Consider the following 25,441-nt stretch of genomic DNA (forward strand, 5'->3'; position numbering starts at 1 on the left):
CAACCCTACATGATTTAGCAGTGGACTTCGCAGTGCTGAGTTAACTGTAGGACGTGATGACCTTAAAGGTCTTCACCAACCTAAACAATTCTATGAATGACACTGTTAAGATCCCCATTCCTCTCTGTTTTCACTTTAGCTGTTTAGAAGCAAGCAAACAATGTCTTCACTGCTAGAACAGAAAAGTCCACAGGTCTTTCCTTCAATTCTATCTAGTCTGCTGTGAAAGATCACACTGCCCTTCCATCTCATAGCAGTGATTTCACAGTGAGATCAAAGGTGATACATGATCAGAGGTTTTTGTCCAAGGATCATCTTGCAGAAAACATCCTCTTTTAGAGTCAAAGAGACAAACTTCCAGTGCAGAATGGATCCGGTAGGATTTCCTTTCTTCCTAGAGAACTGGCAAGTATGGACACAAATCTCCCAACTGCTAAAAGCTGTCTGCCTTCTGATATTTCCAAACACCACCTTGCCATGGATGGCTCTGGATTGAAATCTCAGGCCATTACACAGTCAGAGCTATGGATGGGAGGAGAGACAAGACACAGTAACAGAAAACAAAGCCAGACACATCTGATGAGAATCAAGACTTAATTTATTTACAGTGTTACTTCCTTTGTGTTTTTGAGGTGTCCTCCTCTAATGTTTCAATACCCCACCCTCAACAAGAAGATCTTCTAGGGGCAGAGACGTATGAGCTGATACAGCAAGACTCAGACAAGATGCATTCTTCAGGAATTTCCCTGTTCAGCCTTGACTGGAGGTCAGAAAAGGACAGAGTGAGATAAGTATTCTGGTGAGCAGTGTCCAGAGCCCTGGACATCTCTGTGTTCTGGTGGCTATGTGAGTTCAAGCCCTGTTCAACTCTGGGAAGCTGCTTCACCTAAAAATGCCCAGTTGCAGACAGATAACAGAATGGGAGTGGCTGGACATGTTCAAAATATCTATGCTACAGAGAGGGGAGGGGAGGCAGATTTATCCTGGAGATACATGAGCTATCCCAATACACATTCTCTCTCAACAATTGGATTTCCCAAGGGAAGGCAAAAAATAACACCAAGCAGAGTTTGAAGGGTCCTCAGCAAAGACATGTGGATAACATGAAAATTTTACCAAGATATTTGGGAGACAATTCCTCAGTACATTTCAGTGTCTGCAGCATAGCAGACGTGGCCCAGAAAAGGGCAGAGACACAAAATGCTGGGTGTTAGTGTTCCATCCCAAGGGCGACTTCAATCTTATTTGCATAATGTGACACAAACATGGAGGAAAAGATGATTGCCACTGTGCAAATGAAGGCAGTGACACTGAGATTGCTATTCTCAGTGAGTGAAAATAAAAGCTGTATCTGATCTTACACAGGAAATTGGGTGGCAGCAGTGCTTTTGGTTTCTGTACTGAGGCATGCCAAGAGACTGCAGTAGGCACAGTGAAGATAAATGCAGTATACACAGCCTGAGTATACACAGGCTGGGGAAACGCAAGGTCTACAAAGACTTTAATTCAAGAGAACCTACAATAGCCCATGCTGGAGCTTCTCAGTTGTTCATGGGCACCTACCTGTGGTGCAGGGAGCACTGTACTCCTGTGTGGCAAACTCATCTGGAAAGCAAGGGAAAGGAGAGAGTGAACTGCCGTGACCTCTGGCACTGCTGACAGAGGGACAGGTGCCAGAGATGCTTTTCCCAGGCTCCACAGCAGGCTGCTGACACCATCCCCAGCTTCCCTCCACAGATCTCAACTGGGGTGGAAGGAGCCCAAGTCACAGCCCCGTCTGGGGGCAGTGGCAGCAAGGCAGAGCCACCCCGAACAAGCAGTTCCAGCAGGTCTCTACCCCAGTGTGCCCAAGGGCTGCTCAGGCACCTTCTCCCAGCACACTGGGGTGGGGACAAAGAACTCTGTTGCTGCCAGCCTGGCGCAGCAGCCAGGACAGCAGAGACACAAGGAGCAGCAGGTCTGCCTGCAAACACAGGAACAGCTGTGCTCTGGGGCCAGACCTGAGCACAGGACCTTCAGCACCCACGGCTCTACCCTGGGCCCCTCTGCACTCAGAGAGCTCAAGGTGATGGCCCAGGCCAGCAGCAGCTGTGGGTCTGCACAGCTCCCGTGCCACTCTACGTATCCCACTGCCCACCCTTGCTCCCACGGGCGCTACCAATCCCCACTCACCTGTCTCGTAGTAGTCATAGACCTTCACCTGGGCTGGCTTCAGGCCCTGCACGGGGATGTCCCGCTCCACTGTGAAGGAGAAGCTGAGGGTCTCACTGCTCAGCTGGGGAAGGGAAGTGGTAGAGGGTCAGGGGGGCTCCACATTGTCCCAGGCTCCCCTATGCCCATGTCCCCTCACTCTGCTCTGCCACCCATCCCTGGCCCTGGGGGAACATGGGGCCTGCAGGCCTGGCTTAGGGCAAGGGAAAACCCTGGGGGAAGCTCTGCCTTGTGGCGAGGTCTGGGCCTGATCTGTGCACAGGTTGGAAGGAAAGCCTGCTAAGGGCTGGGAAGAAAGTGGCAGTAAGTCTAAAATGTTAGAAGAAGTCAGTACAGGATTTGGTCCCATTCTTATCAGAGCCATGGTAGTTTTGAGTCCCAGATATTTTGCCCTATGTGGCCAAAAGTCCCAATGCTTGTGTTTCTGACTCATCCTCGCCCCAGATGGATACTCACCTTTTCCAGATATATTAGGACATGGTTGGTACTTAATTCTGTGCGCTCAATAACAGGGTGGCCTTCCAGCTGAAGGAAGAAGACCAAGATGTTACTGCACTGATGGTGGTCTCCCTGTGCCACTTGCACAGTCCTGTGAATGTGATGCACTCTGGATGAAACACTGTAGCACTCAGGGAACTAAGTCAGCAGCACAGAACTGCCTCCTTTTTGTGCCACATAGGTATCATGGTCCCCAGGGCTTCCATTTGCCAGGCTGGCTGATGAAGTACAACCTGGCTTCAGAAGAGACTTAGCACTGGTTCAAGCACAGTGATGGAACAATTAATTGAAAATATGTTCCTTCTGGCTTGCTAGTTCTGCACTATATTATTATAGTCTTTATTTTCTAGTTCATGCCTGTACTCGGCATCTCCAATAGTTACCCAACACCTAAAAAGTTACAATGTTATAAGATGTTTTTAGATCAGCTGAGGGAAAAAGGAAACAGCATTACTTTAAATGTACTATACACAGACACTGTTAATAGGGAGTTGTCGGGAAAAAGTGAAAATAAAAGTTCCCATCACCAGTCTAAAGAAAAAGTTATTTAGTCTATTTTTCCTAGAGTGATAACATCATCTCCACTTGCACTGGCCTTAAGCCATGTATGAAAAGAGAACACTGTGCGTGTCAAACGTGCAGCTGACAATGGCAAAATCAAGCTGACAGCCTGCAGTTTGCTACAAACATTTGAAAGGGTCTTGAAAATAAGAAGGCGGATGTTTTCCCCCCGTACTCAGTACTGGTCAGGCCGCACATCAAATCCTGTGTTCATTTTAGGCCCCTCACTTAAGACAATGAGGTTCAGAGAACGGCAGAGATGCTAGAGAAGGAATTGGAATGTAAGTCTTAGAAGGATTGCCTGAGAGTACTGGGATTGTTTAGTCTGAAGACAAGAAGGCTCAGGGGGACCTTATTCCTCTCTACAACTACCTGACAGGAGGTTGTAGCCAGGTGGGGTTTGGTCTCTTCTCACAGGCAAGTAGCAAGAGGACAAGGGGAAATGGCCTGAAGTTTTGCAACAGAAGGTTTATGTTGGATATTAGGAGAAATTTCTTCACTGAAAGAGTGGTTAAGCGCTGGAACAGTCTGCCCAGGGAAGTGGTGGAGTTACCATCCATGGAAGTGTTCAAAAAAACAGTAGACTTTGTGATATAGTAATGAGTAGGTATGGTGGGACTCGGTGAAAGGTTGGATTTGGAGGTTTTTTCCAACCTTATTAATTTGATCATTCTATGATTCAATGTTGTTTGTATGACAAACAGCATCCTACCTTCCTCACTGAGGACTTCAAGGGAATGAATCCCGACAGCATCTTCACATCAACAATCACCATGTTGGAGCTGTTGCGCTCTCCAGTGTAACTAAGGAATTGAGCAACAAAGATTCAGTGCACATCAAGTCAAAGCTGGGGACACTTCCAGCTTATCCGTAGCACTTGGCACCACACCAAGTCCTGGCAGTCCAGCACCTTCTTCTCCAGCTAGGCCAGGTTCTCCTAGTCATCTAGGCAGCCTCTCACTAGCCCAGCTCTAGGCTGCCCACACAATTTCACCACTGCAGGACCCAGCCCAGCTGCTTCTTGCCCACCATCCCAGGCATTCATTGTACCTCCAGGGCTTCCGGACTGGTTCACCCTGGGGACAACCAGACCTCCTCCAGCCCCCATGGCTGGACAGGAAGGCTCAGACCAAAACATAGACTCACCTGACATTTATGCCAATGTCAAAGACCTTGTGAGCCTTGGAGTCCACACATGTCTCTGGGACAGTGTACACACGAAGCATGAAAGGTGCATCCTCCCGTGTGGGCTGCACGTTGTACCTCAGGCTTGTCTAGGGGACAGGCAGCAGCCATGTGTGAGCATGTGTGCGTGATGCCCAACGCTGGAGAGAGGGGATGCTCTCCCCCACCCAGCCTCCCCACTTCTCCCATTCTCACAGCTCCTCCACACTGCAGGTCTTTCCCTCCTTCCCTCCCACTCATTCTCTTCCACATAACTCTGCTCTTCTCCTCTTCCCTTTACCCAGAGCCTTCCCTCCCACTTCTCCCCTCTCTCCTGTCCCTTCTTCTCCAGGTGGAGATGGACTCAATGACCTTTAGGGTCTTTTCCAGCCTAGATGATTCTATAATTCTGCCCTCTCTGTGGCTCCAGCCTGGCAAGGGGCTCCCCTCCCAGGATACCACCTGTCTGTATCTCCCTCACCTGCAGATAGACACATCCTTCACCAGACACCTCCACACTGTACTCCCCTGGCACCCGGGGAAGGGACATGCGCTGGAGCAGCAGCCGATTGGTGGGATCCACTTGGAAGTCTTGCTGGAAGTTCCCTCCAGATTGCAGGGTCACTTTGGAAGCTGCCCCGCTCTTGGCATAAGTGAGAGCTCCATACAGGGACAAGGCTTGGAGAGCCACCACTGTGTCCTGAAAGAGACAGATCCCAGCACCCAGGGGGGTGCAGTCAGCCTTGCCATAGCCTGCCCTCCCACAGGTCTGCCCTTTCTGTTGGCACCCCCCCATCCATCCTTCACTTTCTCCAGTGTTAAGTAGAAAAGACAGAGGCTAAGATCAGCTTTTGCATGTTCCCATTCCATTCCTGTGTCCTCTGGATAGCAGTTGTAGGTTCCATGACCTCCTTGGTGTGGAGCTGTGCACAGCCTTCCCTTGCACTTTAAAGGACAAAGCAGCAATTTTATATGCACAAACAAAGTGCAGCATGAGCCCTCTCCAACGGCACAAACACACATTCCTTGTGTCCCTATCAGTCTGCCCCACCGTGTCAAGGATAATCAGGTCATTCACCAAAGTTTCAGTCATTCCCAAGGACACTACCTGACATACTTGCCTCTAGCATTTCAAGCACTTGGCATGGTGGGTACTGCATGGATATACTGCAGGTCTAATGTTCCCACCTTCCTGGCAAACCTTACTGGGCTCCCACCTGGCTCTCTGACATGTCCCATCCTTAGACATTGATGTGCGAAGTCGCAGGAGGGAATGGGAAGCAGCTCACCTGGGTGGAGGAGAAGCCTCCATTGGGATTCTGCTGACCACTGATCCACTTTGCAATATGAGATGCAAATGACAGCTCCTCCTGGGAAGGTGCTGGCTGAGAGGTGAGGTAAGCAAGGAGCACATAGGCTGTCATCTCCACTTCAGCAGAGGGGGCTCGGTAGCGATAGTAGGGGAGATCAACTTCTGGCTCTTTCCCAGGTCGCTGCCAATGAACAGACCCATCTTCGCAGGAGGCAGGGAGCGTGGAAACAAGACAACAAGCAATTACTACTAGTTATTGCAGGGGACTTCTTGATCTGCTGCAACTCCAGGTGGGAGGATGCAGCCTCCAGGATGCGTCTGTCATGCAGGATGAAGGGGGTTTACAGCTAGTATTAGAATGCTGAGCCTCACATCTAGATTGCCCCACCAACAAAAGCCATTTTATCAAGGGAAGATACAAGGCCGATGAAAGAGATGTCCCACCAGGAGTACTCACCCTCTTTCACGGCTTCCTTTTCAAGTGAGTCAAGCAATATCTTCCGCTTATCTGTTTTCCCTGCCAGGGCAAATGCATATGCTAGCAGTGCCTTGGTGTACACATGGTTTTCTTTCTGATCTGCCGCTGTTTCCAGGCAGAACAGAGCATTCCGTATCAATGAGTGCTGGAGAGAGATAACCAGTGATTAGAAGGCTCAGAAGAAATGAGTTTTTTTGACTTACTAAGAGCACATCATCCCACTGAACTTTCAGGAGGGATCTGCCAGAATGAGATCTAAAAACTAGTAGGGTTCAATGTATTTCAGAAATAAAAAATTGACAGCACCAAATTCTTATATCACAGGGCTCAACAACCAAGTAATTTTTCCAGTTTGACAAATATTGGTCATACTGTGTCATAGGCTAACACAACACGATTGATTTAAGTTAGGATGCAGCCACGTACAGTTACAGGCAGAGGAATCTCCAGCAACGCGATAGTGATGTAGGCTGTCAGCGAGACCTCGTTGTCTACTCCACCCTGCAGGGAAATACAAACGTAGATGCTGACCCCACCTAGCTTCTTATGTTCGGTCTTTTCTCCCACTCCAGTGAGCATACACTATTCTGCATTGTAAAACCTTAGCTTTCCCCCTTCCTTTTGCAGCTGATGTGGAGGTATCAATTCCACTGATTAGTGCAGGTTGGTGATCATACAGAATGGCAAATGGCTACCCACCTAGTGTTTGCCATTGACATGGCAATATCCCACTTGCCTGTACATTCAAGAAGCTCAACTGCACCCATCTGACTCATGTAAAGTTCTAGACTCATGAAGTAATGACCAGGCAGACACGTCACCTTCATTGCATTGTTCAGGAGTGTCCCAGAACTCTGGAAACATCCATTCTCCTTCTGTTTGTAGGACAGCCAGACAAAAGCATCCTGGATGTGCTTCTCATCTATGAAGACATGATGCCGAGCCTGGGCAAAGGACTTGAGGACAAAAGCTGTGAGCCTGAAAGGGAGAAAGAGAAAGGGCCTGAGCAAGCCTGTTGCCCATCTCAAGTGATAGGGTTCATGTGCACATCATCTGTCTGGAGATAGGCATCTGTCTGGGGAACTGTGGGCCAATTAGTCAAACCTCATGTATTTTGTATCCTCACCTCAAAATATTCTGTCAAAAAACTTCTTTCCACCTTGATTTTTGTCCCTCTCTCAGTTCATAAAACCCTGTGATCCCTTTGTGTTGAGGCTACAGTTTGGAGGACAATGATTGTTCATCTGTATCTAAAAAAACCTCCTCTTTAGAAAATGTAGGGAATTGCATGCTAATTAGTTAAATAGCCGTATAACAGTAGTACTCATAATTACAGGGAAGAATAATTAAATTCCTACTAGCTCATGGTCTGCTGGTCTACAAATAGCATTTCCTATTTACGTCAGGCAGTATTCATTATAAATATGTGAGTGAGAAAGAGGAGCATATAGGGAAGGCATAGGTGACATTGAAATCTCACCAGGTGTTCCCTGGTTGGCCATAACGCGATCCAAAGGTACTGTAAGACCCATCTGTGTGTTTGTAGTTCAGCTGCCTCTGATAACCTGCAATGGAGAGTTAAAGCAAGATTCAGATGCCAGAAAGAGTCTGCTAATGGATGGGGAAACAGAAAAACAGCTGTGTCAGCAAAGGCAGATGAGAGAGGAGTAGGTCAGTCCTCCTAGCCAATACAAAGTACTGGCATATCCCCAGCTCCATGCATTGCTTGTACTGCATGAGGAAAAGCAATACCTGCCTTTCTTCAGAAGGAAAGCAAGACATATTAATGACAATCAATAAGTCACTGTAGCAGCTCACCTGACAACTCTGCACTGCATTGCCACCCAATGAGAAAAGTGGGTCCAATGATCAGGTACCGTAATGTTTAAGCAACAGAAAATAATCAAGGGAAAAGCAGTGAAGGGTCTTCTCAGGCATGCAGCAGAGACCATCTGTGTATGAGAGAAGCTCTCTTTCCACATCTGGCCAACATTTGACAAAACCACCCCAGGCAGGATCTGGAGGAAAGCCAAAGCAGAAACAAAAGCTGTGTCCCAGCTTACCGCTCACTAAGTATCCAGTGGCCTTGGATTTGACCTCCTCACTCAGCTGCCCTGTCTTGTTCAGATAGTCCAGGACATAGATGTTGGGTGCAAAGAGGACCATGTTCTGCTCCCCACAGCCAAATGGCATCTGGAGGAGCTGGTGCAGGTTCTGCATGGCAGTGCCCATGATGTCACCTGGGGAGCAGGAGATACCAGAGGGATGTTTAAAATACTTAGGACTGGCTAGAATAAGAGGAAGCTGAATGAGAGAAGCAAGAAATATCAGAGAAGAACAAAAGACAATTTAGGTTGATAAAGATCCTGGAAAAAAAACACAGAACAGCAACAGAAGAGAGGGAAATGAGATAAAAGTTAGGGCACTGTGAGAACACTGAGAAACATGGCATGCAGAAAGGGGAAAAGAAAGAGCATAAGTGGAAGGGAAAGTGCTGAAGACAGAAGAGAATAAACACAAGAGTGAGCTATGCTAGAAACCAGAAGAAAAAGCTGAGAGGTAGGAGGCCAACACAGAGAAGCAGAAACAGCACATGGTTCTTCTGCTAAGCTATTCACTCACCCAGCACTGAGAAATATGCTCTGCCTGAGTCTTGTACCACATTTGTTGGTAGCAACAGGGAAAACTTCTCTTTCACAGGCACTCCTGAGAAAGAAACAAGACCCAAACAGCTTCAGTGAGGTTCCAAGAAAAGCCTAATGGAAGAGGAGGAGGCCTCCGTGAAACATTTCCTATCAGAAATGCCCTGACTTCAGTAACTTCATATTTTCCTGGCTATAACATGATCTCTGAATGAAACCACTCCCAAACACTTTTAGTCGTTGTAGATCGTGTGTCTACAGCTTTTTCCTGGCTGCACTAGAAAACAAGAGACAGAATTTAAGACTCCAGTGTCAGCACTCGAGAGAACAGAGACGAAAACATTCATCTTAAATCTGTCCTAGCTCCCTATGATGCTTAAGCAGGATGGTCCATTCTTTAGGACTTTCTTCTGTCTTATGTCTCAGACTCCCAACTAATGGGGCATGTTTTGATTACACAAAAATATCAGACTATCAGGAATATAATAGAAGCAGGCCTCCTCCAGGCACATCCCACCCATCAAAGCACACGGGAACAAATGGAGAGAGTGGGAAGAGTGGGCTTTACCTTTTACACAGAGCACAGAATTCTGGGTTGTTTCCTTCTCAACTCCTTCCGGCTTGGGTAGGATGAAAGAAAACAAGACAGGTGAAAAGTTAGTGAGACAGGAAATACAGACAGACAGGAATCCTTAACAAGGACAGAGAGATAAATAAAAAGAAAAATGAGGGAACTGAAGAAGGAGAAGCAGTCACAAACATTACCTGAAATACAGAGCTCTGAAAAAATAATCTAAGCAAATAAAAGAAATATGATCCTAAATGATTAGTGTTGTGTGTGAAGGAAGGGCATGAAAAGGAGAGGAGAGCACTGCAGGACTATCGCATGGGTGACCTGTAAATATTTTATGCAGTGAGAAACACTTAACATACTTGTAACAAAAGGACTGCAGGATTACAGAGACCTATCCTGAAGAGATTTCTGCAGTGCTGCTTACCATAATGCTTCAGATGCTTTAGGGGGGAAAAAAATGTGTATGTCAATAATAGAAAGGGAAGATGTTGTACACTGTAATATCTGATGCTACTACTGGTAGCATACAACATAGTGGGCAAACATTAGAGAATTTTATGATACAGAGAAAAGCTAAGAACATAGAATCTACCTGCCAGATTACCACACTCAGTGTATAATAAACTCGTAATTACCTATAAAGGATATCCAATTCTGCCCCATAATATTTCCTTATGTACCATATCACATCAGCAACTCTTTTTGCCACAGGAAATGGATAAGATGTAAAATTTTAACATGTTTTCATAGACTTTTACAATAACTGGAGTTTTGAGAGGTCTCCTTTACAGTCATCAAATTTCCATAGGTGCTTGTGAATCCCCCACCTTCATCCTCATGCCAAACTATGTTATCAAATCAGAACTGCAAAACACTCAGCTTGAGGCAGTTTGCTTGGCCACTCAACTAGCTGAGAGGCAGCATGTGCTGACTGGCCCATGCTTACTGAGGGTGTCTCAAAAGAAGGAGAGAGGCTATAAAAAGGGTGTACTGGAATAGGAGTCAAAGGGAAGGATGGATTGGAGTAGAAATCCCGTTATTATAGGAGATAGGGAAAGTTTAGTGTACCAGGAGACACAACACAGATTACTAAGCTGCAGTCTTTATGCAGCCCTCTCAAAGTATAAGGATGATAGAAGCCCGTCATATTGCCATTCTGCGCTGTGATCTCATAAAATCATAGACCGGGCCAGATTAGAAGGATTCCCAAAAGGTCATCTGGTCCAACCTTTAATGAGAAAAGGACCCTAGATGAGACTATCTAGCATCCTGTCCAATTGTATGCCAGCATCCACAGTTACCCACAGGAAAGCTCAGTGCTCCCTTCCCACAGCCCACATACCTCCACCAGCAGCTGTCTGATGACTGTGTCCTTCCGCCCTTTCTCAGGGGTCTCCACAATGTGGTTCCCGCAGGGCTGCTGGTTCTGTAGGGCCTCAGTGCTCACCGAGAACTCCACCTGCCCTGGAGGAAACAGGGGTCAGTCAGTCCTGCCAGGCAGAGCCAGGCAAGGGGAGTCACTGCCACTTCCAGGAGTTTCAACGTGCAGCCTCATGGATGGGGATTTCTGTCACATCTAGGCCCTGTTTCTTCCCCACAAAACTGCAAATGTCTATACCAGAAGCCGTCCTGGAGCAGATGAGCTGCACTGTCACTGAAAGGTGACTCTGGTGACACTTTCCCAGAATCTAGGACAGTGTTGAGAATGACCAGACCCACTGCTGTTCAGCACTCTGCTACCTTGCATGGACACCATAGCTGCTACCACAACACGTAATAACAATGAAAACAAAATATGAAGATCCCATGGAGAAGATATCTAATCTCAGGGAGGAATGGAGCTAACACAGTATGTCTGCTGTCCAACAATGTCTCTGGCTTCAGGAGATGCTATCCAAGGGACATAAGACTTAATGGTACTGCATGTGGCACCAGATACAGTCTTGGACACTATGAATCTCCAGTGTTTGCCTCCCAAATAACCCCAGATCAGACACACTCAACTGAAATGGTTTCCAGGGAAACATGTTGGTCTAACACCCAATAGGTGAACAGGAAGAAGAGCACAGAGAAACCCTTCCTGCAGTTGTTAGCACCCTGAGACCTTTACCTAGAGATTTTGGAGTCACCAGCCAAGCCACGGTTTTCCTCCCATTCTCACAAAGACAGTGAGATGTTTCATCCTTTTCCACTGGAATAGCCAGGAAATTAGTAGACTGAGCCAGAGTCACACTGACCTGCCAGTTGTAGAGAGAGGTGCAATCAGGGAAGGGTGATCCCAAAGGAGGGGGAGCTAGGAAGCCATAGAAATAGTTGTTTCTTCAGTAGCAAAGGAGCAGGGAACTGAAGTTGTGGGTTCTGCATTTGGAGTATGTAGGAGAAATAACATAAGAATTTCCAGGGTGAAAAGCCTAGGTCTACTGAGAGATAAGATAAGAAGGCTAGGTGGAAGGCAAGAGGTGCACAAGAAGGTACATAGGTACAGAGAAGGATTTAAACCTCCCTTACCCTGATGCAGGCGGTCAGGTAGTTGAAAACGGTGGCTTTCAGCGTGAAGGACTCGCCACGCACTACAGAGTAGGGCATGGTGAGCTCAACAAAGAAGGGCTGAAAGGCCTTGAGGGACACTGTTGGAGACAGGCCAAAGCCTGTGTCTGCTGAAGTGCAGAATGCATTGGCTTTCCACTCGGTGATGGTGTCAGGGATGGTCACATCTAGATCAGCATTTCCCTCAGAGCTGATGAAGCACAGAAGCAAGGACAGAGGGATGATTTTTATGGCATTTTGTTGACAAGCTGTACCTATTTTGGCCTATGAAATAGTATTGTCTGTGTTAATTACGGGGCACGGTATGTTTGCTACTGTAGGACCACTCTACATCTTCTTCCAGTCCACTCCTTGGACAAACTTAACCATGGCTGAAAGTAATTTCATCTCAGAGGATTGCCAAGTGATCTCTGCAAACAGTGAAGGACTTTCTGGTATTGAAAAGGCTGGCAAACACTTTGGGATTCATATTTTCACCTTATAAACCCAGTTTTATTTAAAAGGAATGAACTGACCCAAGGTACTCACCTTATAGGTACTAAACTCCAAATCCAGGTTTCTGGGAAATACTTTCGGACTGTCTCTGTCACCACTTCAGGAGTGCTTGAGGTCTCATAAATTCTATCCGCTTCAATGCCTGCATGTGATGAGATGAAAAAAAAATCAATTACTGATAATTCTAAACAAGCAAGACCTGTATCAGCATCATGCTTCAGTCTGAGAAAGTGTCAATCTATGTGGCAGTCAGCAGCACTTTATGAGGTTTAAAAAAAGGATTTAGAGCAAAAACTTATTTAGGAACTTCTGTGCAAACAGCCTTTTCCCTTTCAGGTACAGCCTTGATGTGACCATCTTCTCCATCCTATCAGGCCAGCTAGCACTGGAACTAGCACTAGCACTCTGTTGCAGGTTTTTTTGTAGGGTCATTGTGACTCAGAAAACCACCTTCCTGCCTCTTCAAGAACTACAATGAAGATGGTCAAAACAAAAACATGCAGCTGGAATTTGGGAGGAGTAAAAAGGACTATTTTGACTAAAACAAAGTTTTCACATGCAAAACTTATTCTCAATAAAATATTCTGTGTTTGGGATTAAATTTGGTTAAAAAATTGTTTTACTTCAGTTTTGAACAACTGGAAAACAAAGATGGGGTGAGTGGGACTTGCTTTGCCTGGCTTTTACAATCAGAAAGAAAAATGCATCCAAACAGATAAACAAGAAAAGTTCTTAATTTGGTCATCTTTACTTTGATTAAATTAATTTCTGCATTTGGATAACAATTGTGTAGCTAACAAATATTCATACTATTTGTGCAACAGGCACCTCCAGAGCTTGAGAAGGTCTCAGGGCACAACTGAAAGAATCTATCAGAGGTGTATCACATAGCTCCTAGCAAAAGTGACAGGTGGCTTGCTTTTATTTGTCTACTGTGGTATTTCAGTCTTCTTACTGCTGCCTGTTTCAGTTTACAGTAATTAAAAAGCACCTATCCTACATCTTAGCAACTTGTGTCAGAAGTTGAAATTGTTTTCAAACTGGACATGTACAAAAGCGCAGGTTCTTGTGCCAAGGGAAAACTCTCTGAATCAGCTATTCAGATAGAATAACTTGTAATTTCTAAGATATTTCCCTTTATATGAGACTCTGAAGAATGATAAGGCCAATTCTGTTGCCCAAAGAGTTACAGTGTAAGAGTTGAGATAGACCTTAGAAATAGAATGGGTCAGTTTCAGACTGAACTTCTACCACATATATCTTCTCATTCCCAAGGTCTACCAGTCTGTCACACACTTCATAGTTTTAACCATACATAAAACTGGCTGAGTCAATGAGAACAGCCTGAAAATGGTACTGGAGGTTCCTTAAGTGATAATCTGAGAAAAGGAGTCTACTGTAAAAGCCTAATGAACAGAGAATTCAGCAGCAGAATAATACCCTCTTCTCTGCCAGAGTCTTTGAAAACTGCCTGGTTCTGTTGAATTCTAATGTGGAGTTATCAAAATTTGTCCGTAGACCTTCAGAACCCAGCAAAACCCATTCAGAACCTGAAATCTGTGAACCCATCAACTCAGTACTATTTCCAAGGTTTCAGTTCACAACCCCAGCTCTTGTTTAAGTATTCACCCCAAAATACAAACAGGTTCTCTGTTCAGAACAGAAGTGATAACAAAACCCAGTTGCTTTACCACTTGTCCTCATTGCATACATAGGTGCTCCAGCCGCGACTAAAGGTGATGCATGGCCGGCATGTCGAAAGAAGGGGTTGGCGTAATTTTCGGGGCTGCAGTACCAAGGTTTCCTCACCTTGGTATTTGTGAAAACCTTTAAACCCATATCCTATGGGAGAGAAACCAAACACATTTTTTTATTACTGAATCCTGTTGAGGTTTACACAGCAGACCTGACTGCCTCAAAATGGAAAAGGTGTTACTGCGTGTGGATTGGACCTTGAGACAATCCCCTCAGCCTTGGGTCTGAGTGCCTGGGTGGCTCAGAGAGACCAAAGGATATATCCCCTCTGTTTCTGGGCCACAGGTTCCAGTCCAAGTCCAACCTAGGGGTCAGGATGAGCCAGGGAGTTTTCTCTCTTGAAGGAAATGTCTGTGACTACAATGCAGCTCAAAGGTGTATTGATTTATTCGAAGTAACTGATGTCATGGAATTATTTATCCTCAGTTAGAACCTCATTTCAAGTCAACCTCAAAGCTTTTCCTGTGAGAAGAAGACTTTGAGACTGATCCCTTTTCCAGTAGAGCAGAGCTGGCAAGACAAGTAAAGCCTATGACTCTCACTGAGCGCGCCTCTGGATAAAAATTAGTGTCAGATCATTCAGATTCACAAACCCTCCCCTTATTACCTTTCACGATGCCACAGAAGGCTTAGGCATTCTCAATCATTCTCCCACTCCGCTCCACAATCATGGAAGAGGGCTATACCTTTAGGATGCTATAAGTGTCCTCTTCATTCATCCCCATTACTGGAGCATAGGTGATCCCGTCCACAACTATTTGCTTAGCAGGAATGCAATTGTCCAGGGGATCCTCAAAGACCATGTTTGGACCATGCTGATAGCCATGCAATTCCTTCACTGGCAGTAAGTTATACACCTAGGCAGAAAGAGACAAAGTATTTGGTATATTTAGCGTCCACTGTTATAAAACACAACTCAGGAAGCTGGATGCAAGCACCATAAAAGTCACATCCTGAGCATATACATCCACATTCCCATGATCCTCCCTGTGGTGGGAGCAACAGGAGTCTGGGAATCAAAAAAGGCATGCAAATTTGAAGATACTGTATCATTTTTTATGGACTGCATGTTACTCTGGGTATTATGGCTCAAATATGTAAAAAATTACATTGGCCAAACCATCTATAGTACTGTGTCTCTACTCAGGGATTGTCATTTTCTGCTTGGAAAAAGGGGAATAAACTCTTTGATACTAATCCAAGAAAATTAATCCATGAATGGAGAGAGTAACTGAAAAATTGTCATCAAATACACAGCAATGCTTGGCTCTGGCCAAAACAATCAGGACTCCTAAGAAAGCTTTCTAATTGCCATCCCTACAGTAGCACAAAACCCATAAGAAACAACCAGAGGCCATTTCTCAGTTTTTGCCCACTGGAAGATGAGAAATGGCACAGGGGAGCTTTGTGTCAGCTCTGACAAGAGGGACTGTTCCCTGTTTTCATCCCAGCACTGGGCTGCACTTGCCAGGTTTTGACTTGTTCCACAGACTAAGAACTTACAGAGGTAGGTGACAGGTCAGCTTCTGGCTTCATGAGGAGAACGCTCTTGTCCACAGCACGGACAGCACAGAGGGAGTTCGGGGAGGCTCTGAACAGCAAGTGAGCATCAGAGGAAGGCAGGCCTTCTGAAGGAGAGAAGTTTAAGTCCACCTGTAACCAAAGGAAAAGCTATGTCACAGATGCCCTACTCTTGCAGGACTTTTCCTTCCAGTTGAGCACATTCAGTTCTAACCTTACAAAGCCCCATAGATTTTCACACCTCCTCCTACACTCCCTCTGTGCTACTGTTCCCTTCCTGCAGGGCAAGGGGAATCAGTACTAAGAATTCTTGGCAACTTCAAGCATCACAATTGCTCATATAACTTTTAAGGTGGTTTTGGGTTTATAGTCATTGTGAGCATGATGAGATAATCCCACATAGTGGCTAGATGTGTTCAGGCAATGGAGCATGGTCTTGAACCAAAACAAATATCTGTACTGCACCCAGATATTGTATGTGGAGAGAAAACCAGCTTGCAAACAGCTTACTTAGCAGATTCTTTGGTAACATGAGAAGCAGTGATGGCCTGGAGCAGTACTGCAATATCTATTGGCTGGTAACCATTCTGAAGAGCTGGCCTGTTCGCTAAGGCATGCCAGACTTCTCCAAAACCTAACTCACAACTCTAACAATGCCCTACCTACCTGTGCCCTGGAAGTTCTTGCTAGGAAAAGTTGTTGTCACCACCATATCACATGATTTTGTAATAAGATGGCTGACCTGCATAAATCTTCTCTCTCCTCAGTAGTACAAATCCTCCCTGAACACGCAATGATCAAAGCATCCTCAGAGTAATCTGCTGCCTGACAAAGCAGCATCAGCTGCCAGTTTCCCTCATGTCCCAACCAGAATACAGCATGCCTTCTGCTGAAAGCCTCCAACTCTCCCAGGGTGGACTCTTGAGACTGCAAAAAAAATATTCTCCAGGAAAAGGCAGAAAAAAGACTATAGCAAGCTCATTACTAGGAAAACTGCCTAGCATAGAGATAGCCCTAAGTCTGTCCTATCCAGACTGACAACAGTTTTGTATTCAGCATGCTTTCAGAGAAGAAAGCAGTATCTAATCATGTAAATCATTTGGCACTTGGCTTGCAGACAGACCTTAATGCAGTCCATAGTCTGACCTTTAGTACATGAACAAAATTCAGGTGACCAAGCTCGTATAGTGTAACCAGTCTCAAGAACTCATTTAGCTTGTATTTTAGCAGAACAAGGGACTGTCTTCAGCAGTGTCTAGTATTCTTAAGTCCGCAAGGAAATTTTTCAGGTTGTTCTCTTCTTAGGACTTCTCTTATATCAATCTGTTCTTCTGCATAAAGAATATGGGGGGGTTGAAAGAGAAAAATAGTGCATGTGCTCACAGAGAGGAAGCTTTATTTTTCTGCACTCTTTCAGTCTCACCATTGCTATTGAAGCATCACTGTACACTGCTCAGAAGGTTCAGTCAAGGTTTATCTCCATTTACACACAATAGAAATTAAAATGACAGGATGACTTTTACAGCAGCTGAGAGATAGGACAAGTATTAGCTTTGCCCACTGAATTAGGGCTATGTGTGTTTTATTTTTGCTTGGTGGCTCCATAAGCAGACACCTCATTGATGGAATGAGTTTATGTGAAAGGAAGTGAAATAGATGTGTTGCAGTATGAACAAAACATGCATCTCCACCACATTTTTCTTAGCCAGGACCATCTGTGGGACCAGTGGCTCTGACTAGTTGCTAACAGGGGTTTTATCAGTGTAGTCCCTGCTAGCGCTTTTTTTCCAACAGTTGATATCCTCCAGGCTAGCACAAACCAGTAAGCAGTGAAGCTACCTACAACAATTGATACGCTGTTTGTCTGGTGTTAGTAAATCCAAAGAAATTAGCTTAGCCAGGCTAAATCTTAAGTAAGCAAGCTTGACCACATTGCAGTCTGATAGTTGCTGCCTCAAAAAGTGGACACTTACCTTATTGTTGAAACATAATTCTATGTCGAACTTGGCTGAATCAGCGATCACCTCCCTGCTGGGGGCAGTGGTGTAAACAAGTACTTGGGCCATTGGAGCAATATCAGCTTGTACAGGCAGCTGTAGCAAGAAGACACCACTGGCTAGCAAAAAAAGTAAGGATAAAAACTTAAGGTGCAAGAAACCTTCTCTTGGAGCAGCAAAATTCAAAGTTTGACTTTATGCTGAACTTCATCCTAGCCATTACGAAACTCCAGGCATCCAAGTGGGATAAATTGGTGCTCACAGAGATGCGTTAAGTCTCACTGTCTGACTGAAAAGGCCTGTTTTCCAACGCATAAGTGTGCTGAATTTTGCTTTGGTTTCTAAAACAGACCATCAGACTGTGTCTCTGAGGAATATTTGAGCCCCAGAAAATGTCAGAACAAAGACAGCTGGCACAGGGGATTAGAGCAAATCTGTGCAAAGTCTAAATAAAGGCAGAGAAAATAAAGGTCATACTCTTCCCAGATCTTAGGGGACATGGAGTTGTGGATCCCTGCATTTATACGGAAGCAGAGTGTATGTCTGCCACAGTTCCCTAGCCTCCCACAACAGTGACAATTTGGTAGGGAAGAGGAACTCACCACTCTCCTGGTCCAAATCCAGAATGTGGGTGCCTGCTTGCTTAATGTTTCCCTTGGCCATCACCTGAATGGAAGCAGAAACTTTGTTGTGATTGAGGTTATGCATGAGCCAAACTTTGAAGTGGAGGAACCTGAGAGGAGGGCAACTGAGCTATATGTCTGCTGCTCACACCCTGCTCAGCTGCTCTCTGCCCCCCTATAACAGAATCCCAGCGCTCACCCAGGGGGCAAAGAACGTTTATTTTCCCATTTATTTGGGACAGAACCTAAGAATGGCAATGAGAAATTGTTTAAAGCCTGCTGACACAAACCATTTCCAGCCCCCCTACCACTGCCAGTGACAACCTCACTGTATGGCAGTGCAAACTTACCAGGTAGTAAAAGGTGATTTTCTTCTGCTCTGCTATGGCCTCCGGAGTAAGGATATAATGCACCCGGATCTCTGTGGAGGAGCCACAGCTTAGTGCCTCAGGCTTGGGCTCAATTTTGAGGAAGCTATTACTAGGAGAGTAAAAGCGCTTTAGTTGGAGATAGCCGTCTGCATAGTATGGAACAACCCAGGAACGATCGTAGCAGAAGGGGTGTGTTTTATGAATTGCCTGGAAAATGAGAAAATACACACAGAGATCCTCAAACACAAGTGGCTGAACTGGAGCCAAAATTCATATACTAATATTAAAGGTTTGGGGGTTTTTTGTATTGTAGCAACGAGGAAGTCTAAAACATAAAAAACCCCATGAGTTTGGAAAGTGCAAGACAGGGTGGTGGTATCCTTGTCGAATCATTGGGAACGACCTCACTACCAGACAAGCTGGAGTTTGTGTCAAACAAGCTGAATCATATCAGATTTTTGTTTACTATCAGTATCCCCTAAAGGACTCTTTACACTAATACCTTGCCCCTCTAATGTTCTGATAGTTTAAAGAGAAAATAAGCTGGTTTTCGTATCTTTCCTTATTATTGGCACTGAAGAAGGGATAGTGCTGTTCAGTTAAGATATCACCAGTGCCAAGATCAAGCTTTGGATACTATAGAAAAGGAGGAAAATCTCCACCTAATAATTCAAAACCTAAATTGAATAGAAATTCAAGAGTTGAAAGAGTCCCTTAAAAATGAGAGCAAGGGGGAGATATTCCATTTAGAAGGGCACTACTTTAGCATTCATGTGTGCCTCACATGCCCTTATTTCCTTATCTTTCTCATTATGTTATGGAATTCTTGCCTTTTTTTACCCTGTAAAAATCTGAAAACTTCAAGCATCTAGTAGTAACTTCTGGATAATTTTTCAATGGTTTTAATCTGTGATGAGAGAATTGTAAGGAGAAGAGCAAATATTATTCTATACATAAATATTCTGCCCTAATCCAGACAAACAAATCCCACACCTGGGAGAGAATTTATGTGAATGGTTCATACTCTTTTTACAGCAGAAAAAAGGAAAAAGAAAAAAAAAGAAAAGAAAAAAATTAGGAGGTCTATTTAGAAACTTGAAATTATACATCAAACTCTGAGATATGCAGCTTGCCTTAACTCACCACAAAGGATATTAAGATGGGGAAATAATTCAATTAAAATGACAGTGAAGCACTAGCAGCACTCCATCATGGGAGATAGACCCACCCTTGAAACAGATTTGTCTACATCGGGCTGATGATCCCTTGGAGCAGAATGGACCATTATGATCTCTTGATGTTCCTTCTAACCCTACTGCCAAGCAGAAATTAAATACTTACAAAATAAGTGCAATTGTGACATGGCAACCCAGTTTGTTATATGACTATTTCCACCAAACTGGTGTCAAGGTTGGCACAAACAACAAGGAACAATAATCTAACTGCTTTTGCATATATAGTAGAAACTTCAGAGGTACTCCCCTTCTAGCCCTGTGGGTGACTTCATCACCTCCTCTGCCTGTGGGACTTACCCTAATTCCAACATTGTCAAAGGACAACATGGAAGTGTTTAGGGCAAACTGTGCCATGCCCTCCTCATTTGTTGTGTAGTTTTCTTCCCGTTCCCCTTGAAAAGAAATCCTCACAGTTTCATTGGCGATTGGAGCACCGGACCCATCCACTAATTTCACCTGGAGGAGCAAAAACAGTACAGGAGAGGAACAGCTGCCACCTGAACAGACTGGCAGACCACCAAGCTAAAGATGTTGGGTCCATGCCATAGAAGGAAGCCTACACAACACTTTACACATATCTCTTTCAGAGAGAGTTGCAAACTTTCTGAATATTTTTTCTTTGTCTCTTTCTTATCTCTGCCGCTGGGTCAGATGAGTGGAGGTGGAGCATGACATGCACTCACACCCCCAAGGCCTCCTATTTAACAGGTGACTGGAGAAGCAGAATTTTACTGGACTGGAGCAGCGAAAGCACAAGGACAGATGGGTAAGTAGAATGAGGGCTGTGTTCTCAGCTGCTGTTCCCCAGTTTGAGAGCCTGAAGAGGAAAGGAGACCCACAGGGATTAGTAGCACTGAGGTCCAGCACCTTTTCAGAGGTTGGGCAGGAGGTTCAGTAGCATCATTGCTTAGCACTCATGGCATTCCATTCTCATGGTTTCCCTACCTGCCCAAAGAAGGGGATTCCACGTTTGTAGTAGGAGTCTGAATGCTCAAAGGTGATTCTACTAATGGTGCTTGTGATCTCAGAGAAGCTTGTTCCAGTGAACTCCACTCCTGCAGAAAGAAACATGAAGAACCAATTTGCCTCCGCCTGAGGAGAATTACTTTTACTCTAGGCCAACCCTCCTTTGCTGGACAAACTATCTTGTTGATGGTCCTGGGCAACATGTAGGAAAACTTTGGGATTCCAGAAAAGCAAGTCTGCTTTGCTCCCTCATTATTTGGCAGGGCCCTCTGCTGGTCTCTCCTGGCCTTATTATATGGCTCTTTCATCCAGATGATTCATACCTGTGTCCTCCTCTTTAATCTTAGCCTCCACATGGAGCTTATTCTCATATCCACTTCTCTTCAGCTGGAATAACTTGGTCTTTACCGTTTCAGAAATGCAGCCATAGTTGTCTGCCTGTTGGAGGGAAACAAATAAGACCATTGTATTCTTTTTATACAATGGTTATTCAACTTAATGAATCCATCACTGTGCATTGCTCTGAACTGAAAGAGAAGCCCACAGATAATTTCCCTCTGTTGTTTTTATCCAAATTGGAAAAGGACCTAAATAACTTGGCCAAAAGCATTTTGAAGTACTTGCAGCATCATCAGAGCAAAGAGTTCGCAAACTAGAATATTTTTCTGTATGTGTTTGTGAAATTTGAAGTTTCAAACATTTGGTACAAAAGCATAGGGAACTAGTCAAGTGTATGCCACACAAGAAAAGTTTGTCAGGCATCAGGCACCTTAGAATATACTGCTGCTGATTTAAAATGCATCAACCATATGAGTGATACATTAACCAAAGCCTGTGTATGTGTAGAAAACAGATGACAGCTGGAAAAATATTTCCAAAGCTTGTCACCTCTCTTCAAGATCTTCACATACAAGGCAAGTTTCCACAGAAGAGATGCCCGGAACAGAGGTTAGCACTGCAGTATTTGTATTTTCTTTTAACATGAATAACAGCAGTGGCAGAGGCAATTCCAGACATCATACTGTATCAGAGCCCAAGGACCACAAGAATGTCTTCTGCTTGTTTTCTTTTCCTGGCATATCTCCACAATTTCTATTACCCTTGTTTCTCTCAATTCAGGTAGCACTGTTGTACCTGTGTGTGCTCCAAACTCCACCCAGTTTTGCTTTTGTAGATTTGTCAGCTGGAATGGTGAAAAAAATGACGTTTTTTCCTGTCTTAACCACTACTGCTAAACCCATATTCATTTCCTTCTAGCTCAAAATGCATCATCCCCTCCCCTGGTTTCTGCTCCTTTCCTGCTTCTAACACCAACTTATGACCCCACACACTGTCTCCAGCATAAGACAACCCCAACTGTGCTCTCATCATTCATGGCTTTTCTATCTCATTTCTCTCTTATACTCTTTACACTCCATCTGACCTTCTGTTATTTCTTTCATCTCTTCATTCTCCATCATCTTATGGCCTTTACACATATCATTCTATACTGCACAGACCTTACCCCTATTTTTAAGTTTCATATTTCATCTTGTACCCAATCTTCTCTCCTTCTTCAGGCTTCCTTAAAATACATGGATTTTCATAAAATCATAGAATCACATAATGGTTTAGGTTGGAATGGACCTTAAAGGGCATCTATGTTCCAACTCCCCTGGCCTGAATACTTCCAGGGATGGGCCATCCACAACTTCACTTGTCAACCTGTACCAGTGCCTCATCACACTCTTCACACTATGCTTGTACATATTCAGAGCAAGATGTGCCTACCAGCCATGCTCAGAAATAACACTTTCTCCTATCACTCTACCCACAAGAGTAATGATGACTCACATGTCCAGAGAACTCCTCACACACTGCTTTATCCTGTTCACCATAGCAGGTAGGGCCTGTGTGTTCAAACTTCCGGCAGACACGGAAGCTCACAAGACCAGGAACAGGCTTCCCAAATGTGTATCTACCAACATGGAGGATTGAAAGGAAAACAGAGTTGTTAGGAATGTAAGAGGGATGGAGAAAACTTACAACCTCACCCCAGTAGTTCGAGGACTCTTCCCTAGAGCTACCTCCAGGATACAGAGGGTCATCACAGGAAATAAAAAGCAGAAATAAATTTGGTAACATGGTAGGATCAAGCTTGGCAACAGGGGTGGAAGCACTGAATCTAATAGTCCTGTTTGCATCCCTGGGAATAACACATAAGTCTTCAGAATTCATTCACGCTAATGCTGATTTAGTTGAGAGTCCCCTCATCTTTGAGAACATGTTGAAAATATCTACCTCACCACACAGTTCTGATGGGACTGGTTTGTGTATGTAAGAGCACTGGGTCTTTTGAGTCATTCTTCAGCCCAAGGCATGGCTCTCCCTACACTGCTATGCAGAATTAAATGGGGTGCCCAAAAGGAAAGAGCATGGCTGCATCCCTTAGGCTTTCCTCTCCACACTGGCAAGAGGAAGACAGTTAAAACACTCCTGGGTAAACTAAGCTGAAGACCTCTTCCCTAGCACTGTAGCTGCTGTGAAATCCTCTATGACTCAAAAAATATGCAAGAAACACCCTCCCAAAAAAACCAGAACAACAATATGTTTCTACATGTTACATACAAAGTATAACAAACAGTAACTGTTGCCTTCTAAGTAAGATATAGATATAATCTCTGTGGTCCTGGGACCCCAAAAGGAATGAGAAATATAATACAGTCTCATATCTCAAGCTCACAATTGAACTTTCAGTAGCAGTTGAATCAAAAAATGAAATCAAGGAGAACTTGAAAGAATGGTACTCACAGTCCACAAACTGTCACGTCCAGCTTCTCAGCAAGAATGGTGATCACTTTGGGCATTTTCACTGTTACTTCGAATTTTGGCAGCACTGCAGAACCAAAGGAAAACAGTCTATGTGGTGCAGAATTACATAAGAATGACATATGAAGGCTGCTCAAAGGTTATTAAAAATTCCCTGAAATGCTTTTACATCTAAATGGTCAGATTTTAGAGGCTTCTGTCACCTGCACATCCCACTGAAGTCAGTGAAAACCAGTCAGCCAACCATTGTGCCAAGTAAGAAGACAAGATCATTTACACCAGCTATTAAAATACAGCAGCTTCTTAGAGAACACATGAGTTATCAGTCCCACAGCAGCAGGATGTAGTAAAATAGAGAGGTAAGGTAATACAGGTTTGCCACAAATACAGAGATTTATGACTGCAGCCTGGTCTCTGCATTTCCAAAGCATATAGATCTTACCAATTTGCAAAATAGGAAGACTCCATAGCTTCCCCAGTGACATAGCACAGAGTGATATCCCATTCAAACACAACTGCAGAAGAGGAAATGGAAGGTGACTGTCTTGGGAGAACTAGGAGAGATGTAGGCCACAGGACAGTCTTGCAATTGTAAGAGGTCAAAGGACTTCCAGACTCATCTTCCAGGACACCCTTCTGCCGCATAAGCCGGATCATGTCAGATCATGCAACAGGGGCTGCAGCTGGCTTGCTGAAAGCTATGCTGGTTGCAACCGTGTGCAGGTGTGTACTGGGATACTATTTTTTCAGTCAAGCAGATGGAACCAGAGAGAAACTAAGGCACTAAGGCATCGTGCAAGCTTCTGTGGGGAGGACAGGCAAGATCTTAATTTACAGACAGCCCCAGCGTAAACCCAGACTTACAGGATGACACTTGAAAGGTATGCAGCCAACTGGATATAAGGCTGTGGCCTTAAAATGCCTCTGAAAGGAGATGAGGATTGTGGCTGTCCACACACACTGATTGAAGCACTTTGCTCCTTGTGACAGGAGCCTTGCTGAGGTAGGTGTTCAGAAGAACTGCACTGCACTGTCTGAGGCTTAGGGAGGACTGGAGATAGGTCACTCAAGTCCTTTAGTCACCTCCTCATAAACAGGTGATTCTTGAGAGGGAGAGGACACAGAAACAATTTTCCAGCCATGCTGGACATCCTCATCAGATACGCCATCCTGTTCAATTAAGCTTTCATGCCCCATGGGACTAGCTGTTAGGAACTTGAAACCACAGTGACAGTTACCATATTCCTCCACAGAGAAAGAATGCTGAATTGTCTTCCCAGAGGTCTTCTGTGCCACCACTGTGTAGGTCCCTTGCACAGGTTCAGAGGTGAGGTTGAAGAACAGCTGTATAAATCCCATCTCTAACTCTACCTGTGTCCACTGGTACAGACGATTTTTCTTTGGGTCCTACAGATAATGTGATCACAAGGAGATTGTGAGAACAATGGGAGTCTGCAACAAGATCTAGCAAAAGCAGTGAGGGGAGGGCCAGCCTCTGTGTTTCAGGAGACTGCAGGGGAGGAGCGGAGGGCACAAGCAGGGTTGTGTCTGGAGTCCAGAGCTGGATGACAGAGGAGCTGTAACCTGGGCCCAGGTACATGGTAGCCACCATGTGAGTTAGAGTGCTGTATATTTGAATTAATGTAATGGATCTGCTTAATACAAAAAATAAACAAGAATCAT

The 25,441-nt window shown here is 44.7% G+C and overlaps 1 protein-coding gene across 1 annotated transcript in view; it reads right to left on the bottom strand.

Moving 5' to 3' along the window:
* Positions 1–580: 580 nt before the first annotated feature.
* The window catches only part of A2M (alpha-2-macroglobulin), a 29,873-nt gene continuing 5,012 nt past the window's right edge, over positions 581–25,441 (bottom strand). The window contains exons 6-36 of the mRNA XM_051779891.1: positions 24,997–25,165; positions 23,741–23,825; positions 22,784–22,907; positions 21,274–21,388; positions 20,930–21,039; positions 20,282–20,440; positions 18,729–18,956; positions 18,358–18,421; positions 17,732–17,874; positions 15,741–15,890; positions 14,924–15,094; positions 14,174–14,324; positions 12,516–12,624; positions 11,949–12,177; positions 11,551–11,677; positions 10,783–10,904; positions 9,435–9,486; positions 8,847–8,930; positions 8,288–8,464; positions 7,705–7,789; positions 7,046–7,202; positions 6,651–6,725; positions 6,204–6,369; positions 5,724–5,947; positions 4,916–5,134; positions 4,417–4,544; positions 3,983–4,073; positions 2,668–2,736; positions 2,173–2,275; positions 1,564–1,605; positions 581–760 (exon numbers count right to left, since the gene is read on the bottom strand). Of these exons, the coding sequence (XP_051635851.1) occupies positions 735–760; positions 1,564–1,605; positions 2,173–2,275; positions 2,668–2,736; positions 3,983–4,073; positions 4,417–4,544; positions 4,916–5,134; positions 5,724–5,947; positions 6,204–6,369; positions 6,651–6,725; positions 7,046–7,202; positions 7,705–7,789; positions 8,288–8,464; positions 8,847–8,930; positions 9,435–9,486; positions 10,783–10,904; positions 11,551–11,677; positions 11,949–12,177; positions 12,516–12,624; positions 14,174–14,324; positions 14,924–15,094; positions 15,741–15,890; positions 17,732–17,874; positions 18,358–18,421; positions 18,729–18,956; positions 20,282–20,440; positions 20,930–21,039; positions 21,274–21,388; positions 22,784–22,907; positions 23,741–23,825; positions 24,997–25,165 (3,954 nt within the window). The 3' untranslated portion in view covers positions 581–734. The remainder of the gene's footprint in view (positions 761–1,563; positions 1,606–2,172; positions 2,276–2,667; positions 2,737–3,982; positions 4,074–4,416; positions 4,545–4,915; positions 5,135–5,723; positions 5,948–6,203; positions 6,370–6,650; positions 6,726–7,045; positions 7,203–7,704; positions 7,790–8,287; positions 8,465–8,846; positions 8,931–9,434; positions 9,487–10,782; positions 10,905–11,550; positions 11,678–11,948; positions 12,178–12,515; positions 12,625–14,173; positions 14,325–14,923; positions 15,095–15,740; positions 15,891–17,731; positions 17,875–18,357; positions 18,422–18,728; positions 18,957–20,281; positions 20,441–20,929; positions 21,040–21,273; positions 21,389–22,783; positions 22,908–23,740; positions 23,826–24,996; positions 25,166–25,441) is intronic.

Source organism: Manacus candei, unplaced genomic scaffold (assembly GCF_025592945.1).
Source record: "Manacus candei isolate 608988 ecotype Guabito, Panama unplaced genomic scaffold, ASM2559294v1 h1tg000014l, whole genome shotgun sequence".
Taxonomy (NCBI): Eukaryota; Metazoa; Chordata; class Aves; order Passeriformes; family Pipridae; genus Manacus; species Manacus candei.